The sequence below is a fragment of the Neopsephotus bourkii genome, unplaced genomic scaffold (genome assembly GCF_033783945.1).
Source record: "Neopsephotus bourkii isolate Nb327-2 ecotype Australia unplaced genomic scaffold, CSIRO-AGI_Nbou_v1 NB_1589, whole genome shotgun sequence".
Taxonomy (NCBI): domain Eukaryota; kingdom Metazoa; phylum Chordata; class Aves; order Psittaciformes; family Psittacidae; genus Neopsephotus; species Neopsephotus bourkii.
Genome location: NW_026902065.1, coordinates 7,699,554 through 7,718,103, shown reverse-complemented (window position 1 = coordinate 7,718,103; position 18,550 = coordinate 7,699,554). Strand labels below are relative to the sequence as shown.

General features: G+C 39.3%; 1 protein-coding gene across 1 annotated transcript in view; it reads right to left on the bottom strand.

Annotated features, from left to right (window-relative positions):
- Positions 1-18,550, bottom strand: part of PKP2 (plakophilin 2) — a 43,674-nt gene that overhangs the window by 9,895 nt on the left and 15,229 nt on the right. The window contains 3 exon segments of the mRNA XM_061372015.1: positions 7,629-7,806; positions 12,933-13,140; positions 15,612-15,750. Of these exon segments, the coding sequence (XP_061227999.1) occupies positions 7,629-7,806; positions 12,933-13,140; positions 15,612-15,750 (525 nt within the window).

Sequence of the window (18,550 nt, the reverse complement as noted above, 5' to 3'; positions counted from 1 at the left end):
ACCTGAGTCACATCTTTATCTCAGAGTTGAATTAATCCTTTTTAAACAGTAAACCAAACTGGATTTTTTTAATGTGTGTGTGTATTTTATTCAATTTTTAATTATATTTTTAATATTTAAGACAGTAGCTATGTCAAAATATCAGAGGAATGTTACCTGTAAAAATACCCGTAACACACAAATGTTCTTTATCATTTACCTACATCAAATCAGCTTGCCATCCAAGATGCCCCATCAAGAGACAACACATTCTGAGAGCTCTAGCAACATTTTGAAATTAACATATCAAGACAATTGAAGTCAGTTATGGGGCTAAATTTACATGTGTTTGTGGAAATGCTCCGAGGAGTGCTAGTGGGCAAGAAGGGAAGGCAATCAGCTGAGCCAGTAGGTCAGAGCAGCAGCCTGGCCCCACTGCTGGGTGAGAGGCTGAGGAGGTGAATCACAATGTGCCTGCCATCACTGCTAGGCCAGCAGTGTGAGATAAGGAAGAGTTAAAAATACACTGTGCTCAGCTGATTCCCAGCTTCCCAGAGAAGCTGCTGGCATCTAAGCAGAAAAATGCTGAAGCCACTAGAAGCTGCTCAGTCAGAGAGGGAAATGCCAGATGCCTTCTGCAGATGCCTTCTGCTGTTCTACCACAGTGGCTCAGACATAGCTCTGCATGCTTCCTGCTTCCTTCAGACCCAAAGGAAGCCACTACTTGCCTGGCTTTCAAGTAACATTTCCTGTGCTTTGCGGTAACCCAGGTATGACTTGAAAATGAATTATGAAAATGATTTTAAAACTCTTGAAAAGCCAAACACATACTTGCTCCTTCAATTTTGGCTCTAAATAAGCTACTGATTACCAAGAAGGTAACAACACTTACAATTTTGGGGTGTAATTATTTTTACAACTGAACAAACTCTGAATTATGGAATGCTGGAATTATAAACCTAGGCCTCATTATTTCAGACTCCCACAGCTTTCCTGGCCAAAAGGCTGCATGCAGTATCACATTCCAGCTTCTTTATTTGAAGTAACATTAAATATAACCCAATCTTAGCATCCATCACAAACAGAGAGGGACATGTTCCTTTAGGTAGTTTCAGGGTGTTTATTTTGCATGCTTACTTTACCCACTAGAAATTGTAATGGTTTAAAATTTTATTAATGACCAAGCCTGTAAGTAACAGCATTAAACTTTCCTGTGGCTTGTGATTGTAAAATGGGTGTAGTGGTTTACATACTGGCAACGTGTTTCTGTTTTTATTTTCCCCTGGGAAGTGCACATTCAAATTAAATACTAATTCATCGTAACTGTAGTTTTACTTTAGGTCGTGCTCTTCACAATATCTCTATTTATGAGTTCTTTTATTCTTCCATGGAATTATGTATCACAGAATCAATATTCAGATTCCTCAATACGGTCTGCTATAATCACATTGGAATTTAATTTTACCTTTTCTGTGTCACATTCGAGGCATGTCACACTTTCATATGTTTATGGTTCTGGTGACAGAAATGTACATGCTACAGCCCTTCTAGTCCATAGCAAAAATAGCTTCTAAAGCACAAGGACTAAAAATACTATTAAAAGATAAGTGTGGAATTTCTCTTGCCAAAGACACTTCAGCTGATCCAGTATTTCATTCTGTCACAGTACATTATTCTAAAAAATCCCTGAATTTATGACAACTACGATCATACTGAGTGGCTGTGCAAGGACAGGCCATCGCCTGGCCTTGCTGTCTTGCATGAATTTGGTGGGGCACCTGAGGACTATCACAGAAATTTTTTTGGGTTTTTTTTTAAGGTGGTGTGTTTTTTTTTTTTTTTTTTTTCTTCTTTTTTTTTTTTTTGTAGCAGTGGCAACATTTTGCTTAGAAACTTGCAAAACTGACTACTAAATCTTGGCTTCCTAAGATCTGAGGCTCTTGACAATTGGAATGCCCCCCTCTGAGCTCAGGAGTTGGACTCTTGTAGTGAAGCTCCTGGAGGCCTTTAAAATCTCAGTGCTTGGGCAATGGCCATGGTTGAGCTGGCTCAGTAATGTGGGTTGTGGCAAATCTCATGGTGAGACTTCATGGCTACCTAGGAAACATCAAGCCTGCTGTGCAAGTTTGTTTTGCTTGTATTCCATCAGAAGTACACTGGGAAAAGTAGATAAGCTGGAGTCAAAATCAAGATTTTTATCACAGAAGAATTCTTTTGCTACCCAATTTCTGATACCTCTACCCTGTATTGGTACTAAATGGTTGGGAGAATGCAGCATGGGAAGACCACAGCCTTAGGGAGTTTGCTGCTTATAGAGATGTTCTCCTTTGAATGACTCAGAACTTAAAATTTGGTGTCATCTAACTATTACAAATCTCAGATTTCCAGCATGCTTATATATAGTAATCTTGGTGATGTGCCAAACTATATCACTTGCTAATATGGATGCACCGTATCTATCTACATGCATCATTTATCTCATCCCATGTTTGCTGCTTCTGTTCTTGCTTGTGCACATGCACAGTGTAAATGTATCTGTAACTAAAACAGCTGTTTGTCCATGTTCCTGTGACATTTGTGGAGGATCATCTAATTTCCTATTGGGAAATGTTGTTTTGATCCAGAGATGTGAGGTAAATACAAAGAAATGTAACACTGTAAAATCACGTGTGATTTTGAAAGAAACAATGCTAATGTATGTTCAGTTAGACTGCAAATGGCACCAAATGAAAGGGGTACTCCCTTTAAGCCAGCACTGGGTTACATACTAGCTGACTACTTTGGGAAAGGTTTTTGCAATGTTGTGAATGATCCATGTGACTAATAGGAAGGGGGCTCTTGCCCCTGAGACTCACTCTGCTAAAACTAGTAATTTGAACTTAATTATGTGGTAACAATTTCTTGAAGTAGTTTGGGAAATCCTGTTCCCTTCATACCTCACATAGTTCAAAAATGTGACAAGGAGGGAAAGGTATTTGGGATCTATTTAGTAACTACAGGCTCCAGGCTGAAAGCTGCTTGCTGGAAATAAAATTCCTTTCAGGAACTGCGGGAGCAGATAAACTGAAGAGGAGGCAAGAAAAGATAAGAATAGATGGAAATAAACTTAAAGGAATGGCAGTGCTACTCAAGAGGCCTTGGTTCAAAGACTTCTTATCATCAGTCATTTGTTTTATGTTCTTAGTAGTTTCCATTATGAAACTGAGCTGCCATTACGCTTTTCATATGCTCTCACCAACATATGATGGCTTTACTTCTCTCCAGAACAAATGGGAGTTTATGTTTATGCAGCCTTCTGGTCTGAGATGCAATACTATTGCTTACTTCAATTAAATCTTTTCACTGTCCTTGTGGGTCACTGTGTAATTCACAAAGACCTTAGAAGGGAACTGGGACAGACAAAGCATGGCAATAATGATGAAAAGGAAGTGTTACTACTATTTTACCAGCTGGGGAACCAGGAACAGAGGTATCTCTAGAGATAGGTGTCTACAGAGTTTTGAAGAATTAGGATACATAGGGCCACAGGATGCTCCGGTTACAGAGCAGTTAAAAGGAGCACTCTAATGAAACACAGCAGTTGTGATTACTAGCTCCAACACTTAAATGCAATACTTTGCAGGAGGAAATGTGACCACTAAACATAAATTTTGAAAAGTTCGTTATTGCAGAACTTTGGATACAGGTATTTACAGGTAAAAATGAAACAAGATCATCATCAGTTTTCAAGGTACAGACAGGCTTCTACAATGACTTCCCTTTAATCAAAGGAAGAGTCATGTCAGAAATTCACTTATGTACAAAAACGATATTCAAACCCATATATTCTGCATACTGTTGGCATCTTACCCTTTCAGACTCAGAGAAGGCATATGGAGGAGGAAGCTAAGTATCTTCAAGATTTCTACCCATTTTTATTGGAACTGGAGACAGAACTGTTATGTGTAGGTCTTTCAAGACAAGAAAAAGTGCCTTTGCCTTTAAAATCCAACAAGACTTGTCTGCAAAAGCCTGCAACACTTTTCTAGATACTTTAATACAGCAACTTTACTTGTTTGTCTTGTTTTCAAGCAATAAGTGAAGTCTTTTGATTTGGCTTACTCTTCCTGTTCAGGATGCAGTGCTTTTTATCACATTTCAGGACTGAAGAACACCATTACTTATTCTAACGGCTAATGCAGAATATGTGGTGTAAACAGCTTCTTTTTTATTATGTTATGTTTTGTGACCTCCAATTTCTGTAAATCCATCTCAGAAGCAAAGCTTTAAGACAAATTACAGACCTAGAGAACGGGATTAACAAATCCTTATAACATCAGCCTTTCTTATCAGTGACTGCGTACACAGGCTGCTGAGATTCAGGACTCCACAATACTTCTGGCAGTAACTGGTTAGCATAACGGGGAGTGTTCTGGTCATTCCCTCATTCCAGTGTTAGTATCTGCAATATTATCTGCCAGATGTGGATTCTCTTCTCCTCCTGAAATTCTGTAAGGAGGATGAAGAGAGCTTTAATTTATTAGTTGGTAGCTGTGTGGCACAGAGCAGATGCCTATGCCAGACGATAGTGTTAGATTTGAACAGTGGGTGTCCTTTTCAGTCAAATAGGTGTATGTAAATTTTTGAAAAGAAGTTTTGGCATTTTCCTATAAGTAAGTAATGTACTATGCATAATGTATTGCACTTCAAAGCACTATTTTTACCCTGTAATAGAAGCTGCAGGCTATAACTATATCAACATGCACAACAAACATGTTAGTATTACAAAAGGGAAGACTAATTACAGATTTATATTCTGGCAAAAATATATACCCTTTAAACGTCTTCATTAGTAACATCATTCCCCCAGTGCATAGTACTTTTTACTTTGTAGTGTAGCACACGTTGCTTTGTAGTGTGCTATTCTTTTAGTTTTCCACTTTTCTTTGTGCAGAGATTTTTTAATTATTTTTTTAATTAATACTTATGGAAGGAATACTTCTACTGACCTAATTTGGGAGGCATGTTAATTTCAAATAAAGAGACACAAACTGATTCATCTTAAAAAACTCAGATATTTGGTCTGTACAAATATGTTAAGCCTCACTAAAAACTATTCTCTGCTAGAAAGGATGTTGGCAATCCTGCAGATCAACCCTACCTGTGTATTTTCAAGCCCTTCTTGTTCTAATTATAATTTTCAGGGTCCAAGCTCTTAAAAATAATTACTAGAATATGGACATCATATTTTTAAAATAGGTAATGTAACCTTCAGCATCTAGGTAACTCACTTTCTGTACAGAGTAAGGTACATCCAGAATCTTTAATTTAAAACAACTTGGCTACTGTTACACCTTATTTGTCACATATAAAGTCATGTCAAGTTGCTCCATTAAGCTCAGAAAAAAATCATACCATGCTAAAACTGAGAATAATGCTGTGCCCTCTTTGGCTGACTCATAGAGAAGAGATGGTTCCAGATTTCAATTGTAGTGGGGGATCAAGTAATGCCACTGCAGAACGGCACACTTAACAGCCAGACTCGTTTCTTTACAAATGCAGCATGAACTAACTAATATGAAATAAGACAACCCACTTCATTTCATAGACAACGCCACTAGTGTTAGCTAGAGAGATTTTATTATGGGTAGTTAATGTTTCTCAATATTTACTTTTGACCCATCAGAGTAAATAATATTTCATTATTACTTAGAGATGAAGTTAACTAGTAGTTAGTGGGCTGATATGAGTTCCTGCAGAAAAAGGTGCTTCATTGCTGGGTATTGTTGGGCAGCTAGCAATTCATTTGTCTTCTGAAACCACATGACTCAGATTCAGAGCTGTTTACAGAGTCAAAATTCACTCAGTACAAATACAACTACACTGCTATAGGACATGTTAACGAAGCAAGTATGTGTAAGGCAACACTGGGCATCTTCCCAGCCTCTATATTTCAAACTTAATTCCTTATACTTTACTAAGAAGAGCTTAAAACTCAGGCTATGCCTTTGCACTTATGTATTACTCATTAATTATTTCAAACTATGTCCATTCATGCATTTTTTTAATGTGAAAACAAGACATGCATCTCTCACACATATTTGATTTTACTTAAGGTGCAATGACTTTGAACTCACAAAGGGCCACATTTTTATGTGTTATTAAAATAACACTGTTATTTTTAAAGGTGTTTTTATTAAAGATGCAATTTTTATACTTCAGCCAATTAGGGGTGTGTTTACTAAGGCCTTTGGTATTTCTTTATAGTAGCTGCTCTGTTCATGAGGCTATTAGCTGACTGCAAAAGTAAATACACATCTGTAATTCTTTTATTCCATCCATGGCTGCAAACTGTCCTCAATTCACTTGAATTTGTGCAAAAAGTTGGGCAGGACTTACTACGGAAATTGAAAATGCCTTTTTCCTAATTTAGGTAAAGTAATTTTCTAATCAGTTTAGCTATAGATTATGATACATCAAAGTAGGTATCTTTGGCAGCAGCTGAAAACTGCACTTCTATGTGCTTGTAGGTACCATGTCCCCTTTCCAAGTAATAAATCCAGACGAGAAGCAATTATGGTTTTCAACACAATCATAAATCTGTTAAGCCAATCAGAAGTATAGACACATACACAAGCTATGATTAAGAGTCTTAATTATTTTGAACTTGTAGAGTAGGCATATTTTTATGTGACTCCAATGGATAGTTGCGTCTTATGTTTCATAAATTCTAGAAATCAAAAGTAGGAACTGTTTATGAAAGTTATTAACAAAGGGGTTATAAGTGAGAATTATATGGGTCAAAGAACTTCACATCCTATGAAAGTGTCAATGTTGTATTTGTATCAGCAGATCATACAACTATAGATCTAGGCTTTAAATGTCACCATGCTATATTAGAGCACTGGTCTCCCCAACAAGCACACAAGACAGTTCATTGGGGTGCTGAAGGAAATATTTTTGTCCCATTAATTAATAAAATTCAAAAAGTAAACCAGTAATTATTTCATCTTTATAACATCCTTTTTAGTTTCTGTTTTTATGTATGTTTTCTAATGCACATAATATATTAGCACAGCAGTAACTGTATAAAACCTATAAATAAATAACTGTACATATACTGAGGGAGTGTTCACAAAAGCTTTTTATTGACAGGGGTGTATGATGAAAAAGGTTTGGACACCATGGCACTAGAGTCTTAAAATAACTTTCAAAGGCTCACATAGTCCTGAAGTTTCTGCTAGCTTTTCTCCAGTGCTACTTTATAATACCACTCCTACAACCGTTTATAAAAGCTTTGGTTTTGCTACTATCATTATCATTCAGGGGCTAGTACTATGCATCATACTAACAACTGTTATTCTGTGAAGGATCTCTTTGAATTCAATGCAACTATGCTCCAACCAGGCCTCTGATTACTATCGTCTGTTATGGGTCTTTTTAGTCTGTGGAGTACCCATCAAATTAACACATCAGAGCCTTATAAGGAAAGCTGTTTTCATTGCATTGAGCAGTAATTCTTCTGGGTCTGATACATGCGAGGCATTTCAAAATATGATCTTTGTGCAGACTTTTCTCTTGGAGCCATCAAAGTTCAAAGCAAGAAAGAAAGTATGCAGGCCTGTTTTATCATCACTATTGTTTTGAGTACCTGTAGACTGAGTGCTTACCTCAAGCATCCTGTGGCATTGTAGAAGATATCAGGGTCAGGTAAAACACTTGATTTTGGGTAATCTCTATCCGGCCAGCCCGAGTAAGGGATGAGAACAGCTTCTGTCAGTGTCTGAAGGGCTTCTCTAATCAACAGGTGCTTCAGCTGGTCATTGGAGGACAAATTCCACAACAAACCTGCAATATCCAAAATAAAATCAGAGTGGCAAAAAGACTCCCCCACAGTTTGAAAGACCTAATCTCAAACTCCTTGAAGTTAATGATTGAAGGACCTTGCCTGGCATTTCATATCCTGAAGAAGAGCAGAAGAAGGTGATAAGACTTTACCAGCCCTGATCTGAGGACAATGAAATGGGACAGAAAAAGGTGCACAATTATCTGTGTAATTAAAGCCAGATCTTTATATAGTCAGTCTAATGCCATCCCAAGCTGCGCAGTTGCCCATGGCTCTGCATGTTCATTGCCCATCTGTAGCAATCATCTGTTACTGAAATAACAAAAGTTAAACAGGGCTAACAACACTGTCACCAGTGATCATTCTCCACACTTCCAGGGAGGAATTCATCCTTTCTGAACACCTGGCAGAACTAGTTGCACTTCTAAGTACCAAGGAAAAACCAATGAGAGGGAGAATAAACTCGCATGCAAAGGGGATAGATGAGAGGGAGAATAAGCTCACATGCAAAGGGGATAGATGGGAGGTACAAAGAATGAGTTTATAGGTCTTTGGAAAACTGCTGGAAGACAGGAGATGAGAAGTTTCTCTAACACTTGGTAGCAAAATTCCTTATAGGGGGGAAAGATTTTGAAACAGTGGTTGGTCATTGCTGTCCAGACATTTGTCACTAAACAAATCATTAAGTAATAGTACACACCTTGCCTACTCACAATCTCCAAACACGAAAACAACTGATTAACTCTGATTATGTTCTATTCCAACAGATGGAAATTCCTTTTAAAGTACTCTTCCCCTGGAAAAAGACACGTATTCTTTTCACTACAAAGGCATTCATTGTTTTCCCCAACTTGCTGCTCTCAGTTTCACAGTCATCCTCCTCTGAACACTGGCAGAGTATTAGTGAACGTTCCTTTCATCAGTTCACAACAAAAAAATATTTCTTTTATATCTCCTTACACTTTGAGTTTAATTTCAGCTATTGTAAGCAATAGTAAAATGAAAACAAAAGCCAGCCAGAAGCTACCCATTCCTTCTTCTGGGATTGGCTCTTCAACCTCTGAATCAGGGGATAAAAGTATGTATTTTCCTGAAGGATAAATAAAGCTTACAGGAAATCACACATGCAGTCCAAAGGGCACTGCTAAGAGAAGCAGGTTAAGGCAGAATGGCGCAAAAGCAAGGGCACAAGGACAGAACATTATAGGAACAAGTGCCTTTTGAATTATCAACAGATATCTAGAACTGTCAGAAAAAATGAGATGTTGCTCACACTGTAAATTTCACACCAAAAATCGTTCCTTAACCCACAGGCACTGCCTCACTAGGCTCAGAAGGATTCTCTCCGTGGCATTCTGGGTGTGGATGAATTTGTTCACATTAGAAAATGTCTTTAGGAGCGGGCTCTTTCTTTGCAGCTATGCTATAATGTATTCATAGGGGTGTAGTTTTCCCTTAGATCGTTATTTGGGAAAATGGGTGTGGTGTCCTTTTAAATGTATATTCCTTTTGATGACACGTCAGTTTGTGCTGTAATCTTCCCTGCAGGAAAAAATTTCTTTCATTTCTTAGGTTTATGCTGCACGATAACAAGATCAAGAGGTTAGGTGCTCCTGGAGGCTCACCTGGCTTATCTTCAAAAGCTAATATTTTTTTGGTTTTGGTTGGGATTTTTTTTTTTTTTTTTTTTTTTTGCTACAGCCATTTTACTTTCCATTCCTAAGTATACTCTCCAAATACTACAGGATGCCATTCCTGTCTCGGCTCCTGCATAGTCTCCAAGTGACATCCTTTCCTGCTGTTTGGCAGTAAACTCATTTCTTTCCTAAGGGATTTGTAAGGAGTTTGTTTCTATGTCAAACAAAGAGCACAGCCTGTGGTTCCTTGACTATTAATGATTTTATGAAGCTAGCGAATTCAGCCAATGTGATCTTGAGATCTCATCCTCACTAAGAAGAGGTGAGATGAGCATGTAAATGGCAGAGAGAAACTGGGCAGCTATTTCTGCACAAAACTATTAGGTAAACTGGTCCATGGCAGCTTTCAAACCATCATCATATGCACAAAGCCATTTTGGTTGGGGTACTGGTTTTGTGCTTAGTGTGTGCTCTCCTAGGGTGCACAGACTGTGAGGCAGGACATGGCACTTGTTATCTCCATATACTTTTATTGTTTTCAGTCTTTTCATAGGATGATACAAAGCACTGTATGACTATGCTCAGACTGTTTTCCGCATCCTAGGTCTTGCAGAAAATAGAGGCCATCAAATTATTCTTTTTGAATGTATGATATGATATGGTTTAATATTAGGCAAGTGTTTGGATCAACACTACTGGTACTAATAAGCCTTAAAGATAAACTTCTAAGGCTGAGATGTACTTACACGAAAAAGTATTAGATCAGATTTCTGACAGGTAATGAAGTTACAATATGAGAAAGCTGTCTCAGAGTTTTAACTTCCTTCTCCCCACCACTTCCTTATCTTTGTGTATTTTGGTCAGGTGAAGTCTTTGGTACCATGCTTCCTACATTCCAGTACAAAGAACTTCCCTCTGCTGAGCTTAGACATCTTTTTAAGGAGCATCACATGCTTTCAATCCTTGGCCATGAGTCTTTCACCAGAGTTCAGTGTGGTATTATCAGGTATCACGACTATTCTAATCTCTTATGGGGGAAGATGTTCAGCTAATTATCATATTACACATTTGTAGGTCTCTAATTTCCATTCAAAGCAGGCAAGCAATAAGTATGATGTTGAAAGTCAGATGGGCTTTTCAGGTGGAAGTGCAAAGGTTCTGCATTAACCTTTTCTTGGAACTGTTACAACACTGCAGTGCGACTGCATGCATAGCTGTGGTATTTCAGTTGTCCTCGTAGGAAGCCGAAGGCAATGAAAGAGGAGAAACAAAACTTGTAGGTGAGCCATCAGTCAGATAGGAAAACTGTTGCTCAGCAGGGATTATCCATTTTCATAGAAAGGTACTCAAGAGGTTTGCAGTGTGCTTGGAAAAGCTTTGTGTTGCAGCCCGTCTTGGGCTCCACAGTCAATTGGTACAAATGACTGTGTAGCAATTCCAGTGTTCCCTAGATATCACTGTATACGCCAAGATCATCTGGAAGCACTGAACTTAGTAACGATATGCTGAACAGTGACCGTCTGCCTCCTGTCTGCAGCTCACTCCTTGCCTGCCTTTGAAGGTTGGCAAGTGGCCTGGGAAAGAATGAGGCTGGAAGGAAAGTTAATATTCTCTTGAAATGTATTCATTCAGGCTGCCCTTTGCCCTCTAGGTTACCTGCAACTTGCTAGGGAGCTGGAAGATTTCCTCAAGTGTCAACAAAAGTATGTCCTGGTGCCATATTCACCATGCGACCCTCCTGACTCACCATCAAGTGTTCTTCCTCCTCACTGCACATTTGGTCTTGAACAAAGCAAGAAATACTTTTCCCTTGGTGTAATTTTAAGGCCCTCCTTTGCAACTGATAAGCATGAAAGTATATAAAAATATTTTGCTCTGTGTAAAGTGCAACATTCTGCTCGATATTGCTTAAATATTTTGTCTTGCCTGTTTCATAAGTAAATCTGCATGTTCAATGACAGAAGTAATTGTAGAAAGAAGGAGGTCCTTCATCCTTTTTCACACTGGTGAAGGGGAAGACAGTAATATTCACAGTATCCATATGAGTTATTCTGACAAACAGTCAAAGCTTTTGTCAGAAATAATGAAATTGCTATCAAGACAACAGCATTAGCTTTCTGGCCCCTGTACCACCAATTTCACTACCTCCCTCACTGGTGTGTAACAGCACAGAGACAACACACTATTGAATAAGTTACTAAGTGACCCAATTTTGCATCTGATGAATCTGAAAAGCTTTAAAACATTTTAATGTTGCAAAGCAGTTCAACTGATCCAAACTAGCCAACAATACAAAGCTTTGTTCTCCAGCTTAGGGAGCACAGTATTTCAAATACTTGAAAGAATGCAGAATTACAGAAGGTCTCAACATGCCTTTGCTTCAAGGCAAGGCTGCTTGACACCTTCTGTATCTTTTCAAACACAGTTATCTTAATAGCTCATGTTTCTGGTATCTTTAAAGATCACTTGAAATAAATCCCCATTAATTTATTCACAGTGTTTTCTTCCATTTATGTCTGCTCTTCCTCTGCATGCTAATTAGAATGAATGTGGGTCACAAGCAGCTGAATTCCTAGAGACACATCATGGTCAAGCAGGGGTGCAGGGATGAATTGGTGGGAATTTCTTCACTGGCTGCTGCAAAGCTAACCAGGCAGTAGTCACACATCACTTTGTCAATAGGGGTGGATATTTCCTCTCACCATTCCTTCTGCTACATTGATGTAAACAAGAGGTGCAATATGGTATTTCTGATCCAAAGGGCTCCTTTTAAATTGCAATGGGCTCTACTGATTTTTAACAGTTCTTCCCCTGTTAGTGCATGGGAAATAGAAGGATGAGAATGTTAGCCCTGCAAAAACTGAATCCAGAATGCATGTCGGTCCACTGATGGTGCTATTTTGATCTTTACAGCCAAGTGGATGTCCTGCAGAAATCCTCTCCCCTGCATGCAGAAAGAAAGCATGCAAAGCTTTCTGCTTACCACTAAACTGAGAAGACAGGCTCAGGTGTAAATAGCTAGGCAGGAAGGAGCTCAGAGTAAAAATTTGAGTCAGTAGAGTTTGTGGGGAGTTGGGCAACCACATTCTATCCACAGCACCTGACAGTTCTGGGGGAGTGTCTTTGTCAAGGAGCCCCCAGTATGCACTGGCAGCATAGTGTTAAAAAGTGAGGACTGAGCTGCTGCCTGAGAAGCGGCATTAATTATGGTCCCATTATTGGGACTGCTCCAATCACTGCTCACTAAAAAGGTTTTACAGAATTTGCTATTTGGGCCTCACTTTCTTTTATGGGATATCTAGGACTTTGAGCTTCTTGCAAAGAGACAGACTGACGTCATTTCTGAAGAAGCTTTAAGAGGGGAAGTTGCAGTTCCTAGTCTCTTCTTACTGTCTTAAAGACTCGTCCTTGAAATTTCACCCTAAGAGAAAAGCTTAGAATAGGTGACAATGTTCTTGTATTTGGTCACTTGACTGCACAGAAAACATTACCTGTTATTTGCTTTTTAGTCTCTACATCCCTGGTGTTTCGGAGTAGGCGCAGCAAGAGTGGGATCCCTTTCTGCTCTGACACTTCCAGTTTGTTGTCATTGTCCTCAAACACCAAGTTTCTCAATGCACCACATGCTGCCCGCTGAACGTCCTCATTCTGAACATCAAGAAGCTGTAAAAGCTTGGGGATACCACCAAGTGAGAAAACCTGTGAGGAAAACAAAATACAGAAGGGAATAGTTAGATACTGTAAATTACAAACTCCACCTTCCTCCCAGCAAACCTTTAAATAGTCATAGGGACTTTTCTTCATTTGCTCCTGTTTGGAAGACTAGAAGCACAGATCGTTAATCATTTGGACATGACTGAACTTCTGGGCCTTCATATGAGTCATAGTTAAAATCCACAACTAAGGGAGGCATCATATTTTTATAGTTAATGTAAGAGAATGAAACTAAATCTCTTCCAGCTTTGCTAAAGATTTGTACTCTCTGACAAGGCATTTAATTGCTCTGTATTTTAACTTCCATGTTGGTGAAATGGATATTTGAGATTTAACTCTGGAACATTTATAAAGTGCTTTAAGATTTCTGGATGTGAAATGTTCCTGATGTGCCAAGTTTGGTTTGAGTTCTTTTTCTCTCAGCAGCTAGCCTGATGGAAAGACAGCATTTTAATCCTGTAAACTTCAGTGCATTTATCAAAAGTGTATTAAATAAATAACAATTGTACATAATGCTTCTTATCTGTATCATATTGAGAAAAAACTAATAAACTAGTAAACTTAAAAACACAGACCATTAAATATTCTAAACTAGTCAGCTACTGAGCCACCTACATTTAACAAACACTACTTTTCAGTGACTAATTCTTTAGAAAATGAGGTTTTGGCCCCAAATGCATAAAGAATTAAGAAGGTGTTATTTTCAGCAGCTGTGCGGAAACAAATAGTTTCCAAGTTCTACATGTTGTGGCAAATGATGAATCCATATGAGCTGTGATGTGGCATAAGCAAGCCTTGGCTCATTTAGGACTGAGTTTACTATGGAAAATACATTACATTCATGTACAAATGATGACGGTTTCTCCCAGCATCTCAGAATGCCATATGCTTTTGTGGACAAAATCATCCCTGTGTAGAAACAACAGCATGTGAAAGACTTAGGAGTCTGATACGACTGTTTTGAATAGTCCAGAGTTTAATGATAAAAAGAATTCAATACAGCTGACAGGTGCTGGCAACATGAAGAAATGAAATGGAACAAAGCCTTTTGCCCTTCATGCCCTGGCAAGCCACACTGCCTACCTTTGCTCTGATACACTTGTACAAAAGGCACAGTTTTTTGCTGCTGTACTGCTGACCTGATTTCCCCTGCATTCATTCAGCTATCATCTAGATGTTAGCAGAATGAAATACAGAAATATGTCTCTTGAGGTAAGCGGAGCATAGAGCATGCTGAAGGCACATCGACCTATTTTATTACAGTAGATAAGCCCTTTTGACACCAATACCATAGATGGTTGGTTTTTTTAAACATTTATGCAGCCTTTCTATTGGTAATTTTAAGGGATTTATAGCTCTTGTAAAAGAAGTGGTGCTATTTTGACCTAATGTGCAGAGGAGAACTTACAAAAGCTATTGAACCATCATTCTAAATTTTCATTGGTAGACAAAATTGACTAAAATACTGTAAGACCACAAGTTCACAGAAAAAGAAAAGCCACTAGACCCAAGGACTATCAAGTATTGTGAACAACACATCAGGAGACAAAGAAAAGAAACGCAGGATGAAAGGCTAAAAAGGAGAAAAAAGACTATGCCAATGTGAACAAGTTTGCTGGGCATCAAACAGAAAAACTCAGCTAGGATATGTGGGATAGACAGGAAAACAATTTGAACTCTTACTTATCCACTTGTTTTTCTAGGAAGCTGCCTGGAAGAAGTTTGAATAATAAGGCACCTTAAATAAATAAGCACCTTCAAACATTTGATTCTGAAGCTCTGTCCTCAGATCAGGTTGACTGATAATTGTATTGGTGTTTTTTACAAAACAGACTTTGATCTACCACGAAGCAAGCGAAAAGGACAGTGATGTCTGGCTGTCACTGAACTGGACTGCACCGAACTGGTTGAAATAAACAACCACCTTACAAATTAACGTACAGAACTGTTCAGCAAGAGAACCATAACAGTGTTTGAAATTATGTTTAAAAAAATGAAGAAGATAATAATTTTAATATACCCCTTAAAAAACTTAACAAACACTTAACAAATTCAAAGACTTAACAAATTTGGTTAATCCAAACAATGTATTAATACAGTCGTGCAGTCCCAGTAAACCCTGAACCTTGGGTAAGTTTGCACTGTACTCCCAGAGTTTTATTTTCTGAGAGCTGGTAAATAAAGATCTGTAGTTACATATAGTTTGGGTGAATCCTTACCCTACACTTCAATCACAAAATGCTGAAGACCAAATTTTTGCTAGTATAAACCAGTGCCATTCCACAAATTTTAAAGAATCTGCAGCAAAAAGCATCATCATATTTTAGGGAAAGTATTCATCATTATCTTACAAGGTTTCTTAGACTGTCCTTTTTCATGTTGGCACACAGTGGCCACACAGTATAGAAAGTTATTTGCTCTACCTGACTGCAACCAGCATAAAAATAATTACTTACTTTCCTTCTGGCATCTGCTTTCTGGAAGCATTCATGCTGTATGAAAGTAACTGCAGCAAGAATCCTAGGTGTGGACTGTGTATTTTCACTCTTCAGTATGCTCACTGCACGCTCCAGAGTCATCTCCCCTTCTGGGCTCCTTGAAAGCATAGACAGAGGATATATAGTGAAGCAAGACTGCAGAAAAATCACCATTTAACCTGTGAAATTTCTTGTAATGCCAGGATTTTCAAAAGTTTCAAGTAACTTTAGAATTAAACTTGGCTAGGGATGTTAAGGATAACGAGACGGAATTCTACAGGTACATAGCGAATAAAAGACAGACAAGGGACAACGTAGGCTGCCTCTGGAAGCTATCAGGAGAACTGGCTACCCTGGATTTGGAGAAGGCTGAGGTTCTGAATGACTTCTTTGCCTCGGTCTTCACTGGCAAAGGCTCTGCCCACACCACCCAAGTCTTGGAAGGCAGATGCAGGGACTGTGAGAATGAAGACCTTGGGCCCACTGTAGGAGAGGAACTAGTTCGAGACCATCTTAAGAACCTAAACATACACAAGTCCATGGGTCCTGATGAAATCCATCCACAGGTCCTGAAGGAGCTGGCAAATGAAGTTGCTAAGCCACTGGCCATCATATTTGAAAAATCATGGCAGACAGGTGAAGTTCCCGACAACTGGAAAAACGGAAATATAACCCCCATTTTTAAGAAGGGGAAAATGGATGACCCAGGGAACTACAGACCAGTCAGTCTCACCTCTGTGCCTGGCAAAATCTTGGAGCAGATTCTCCTGGAAGGCATGCTAAGGCACATGAAAAACAACAAGGTGCTTGGTGACAACCAACATGGCTTCACTAAGGGGAAATCCTGCCTGACCAATTTGGTGGCCTTCTATGATGGGGCTACCTGGACTTGTGCAAAACGTTCGACACTGTCTCACATGACATCCTTGTCTCTAAATTGGAGAGACATCAATTTGATAGGTGGACCACTCAGTGATTAAAGAACTGGCTGGATGTCCACACACAAAGAGTTGTAGTCAATGGCTCGATGTCCCGCTGGAGACCAGTAACAAGTGGTGTCCCTCAGGGATCGCTGTTGGGACTGGTCTTGTTTAACATCTTCGTCGCTGACATGGACAGTGGGATTGAGTGCACCCTCTGCAAGTTTGCCGATGACACCAAGCTGTGTGGTTCAGTTGATACGCTGGAGGCAAGGAATGCCATCCAGAGGGACCTTGACACGCTTGTGAGGTGGGCTGATGCCAACCTCATGAAGTTTAACCATGCCAAGTGCAAGGTCCTACACCTGGGTCAGAGCAATCCCAGGCACAGCTACAGGTTGGGCAGAGAAGAGATTCAGAGCAGCCCTGCAGAGAAGGACTTGGGGGTGTTGGTTGATGAGAAAATGAACATGAGCTGGCTTCAGTGTACACTTGCAGCCCAGAAAGCCAACCGTATCCTGGGCTGCATCAAAAGGAGTGTGACCAGCAGGTTGAAGGAGGTGATCCTGCCCCTCTACTCTGCTCTCGTGAGACCTCACTTGGAGTATTGTGTGCAGTTCTCGTGTCCTCAACACAAAAGGACATGGAACTGTTGGAACAAGTCCAGAGGAGGGCCACGAGGATGATCAGGGGACTGGAGCACCTCCTGTATGAAGGTAGACTGAGAAAGTTGGGGCTGTTCAGCCTGGAGAAGAGAAGGCTGCATGGAGACCTCATAGCAGCCTTCCAGTATCTGAAGGGGGGCTATAGACATCCTGGGGATGGACTCTTCATTAGGGACTGTAGTGATAGGACAAGGGGTAATAGGTTAAAACTTAAACAGGGGAAGTTTAGATTGGATATAAGGAAGAAATTCTTTACTATTAGGGTGGACAGGCACTGGAATGGTTTGCTCAGGGAGGTTGTGAATGCTGTATCCCTGGCAGTGTTCAAGTCCAGGTTGGACAAATCCTTGGGTGACATGGTTTAGTGTGAGGTGTCCCTGCCCATGGCAGGGGGGTTGGAACTAGATGATCTTAAGGTCCTTTCCAACCCTAACTATTCTATCATTCCATGATTCTTTATCTTTCTTTATCTTTTCTTAGAATTTTTTTCCCCTTTCAGTAGCAGAAAATACTATAAAAGCTTTAAGAGATACTAATATTGTGGGTGAAAAGAAAGTCCTAAATGGTAATGTTGCAACCATGAGAAGTTCTGCACAAAGCAAGTCATGCTTCAAATTATAAAACCAAAATGGAAACTTCAGAGGATGAAGGATTAAGATCCAGCAAAGGCCATAACAAATTAGAGTGCCTTTTACCCATCATGAAGATACCTGGTTTACTCAGTAGTGTGATTACTGCTTTTTTATATTTGTTTATATGCCTATGTTCAGTTTCTCAGTTCCCAGACTACATACATGCAGGGCTCAGTACCTGCTTTTTTCAAGCTTAACAAGTTGCTGTGGTTTGAAACAGATGGGCAAAACCATTTTTTCAGGTGGGACAAAATAAAAAACCACTCTTTAAATCAAGTATGCACATTGCCTGTGATAGGATTGAAAATACATATGGCTATTTCCCTTCAAAATTCCAGCATGTTTGTTAGAATGATGATTGTATTAGACAGCCATATAAAAAATTGGGGAGAAAGGTCAGCAGACCCATTTTTTCCCAATAAATGGAACATAATTCATGGCACAATCAGGTGCATTAGCTCTGGAACAGGTCGTTAAGCTCCCCAGCCTTTTTATTTACTTTTGGTTTTAAACACTCTCCATCTAGACAACAACAACAACAAAAAAAAAAAAAAATAGGGGGAGGGGAAGTGACCAAACCCATGAGTATTCTATTTTTTTTTTTTAACCAAAAAATTTTGTTGCAACAGGGATGAGGAGGCAGACTGTGAACAGCATTGTAACAAGTAGTTATTGGCAATTACTCCTTATTTCAGAGCTAC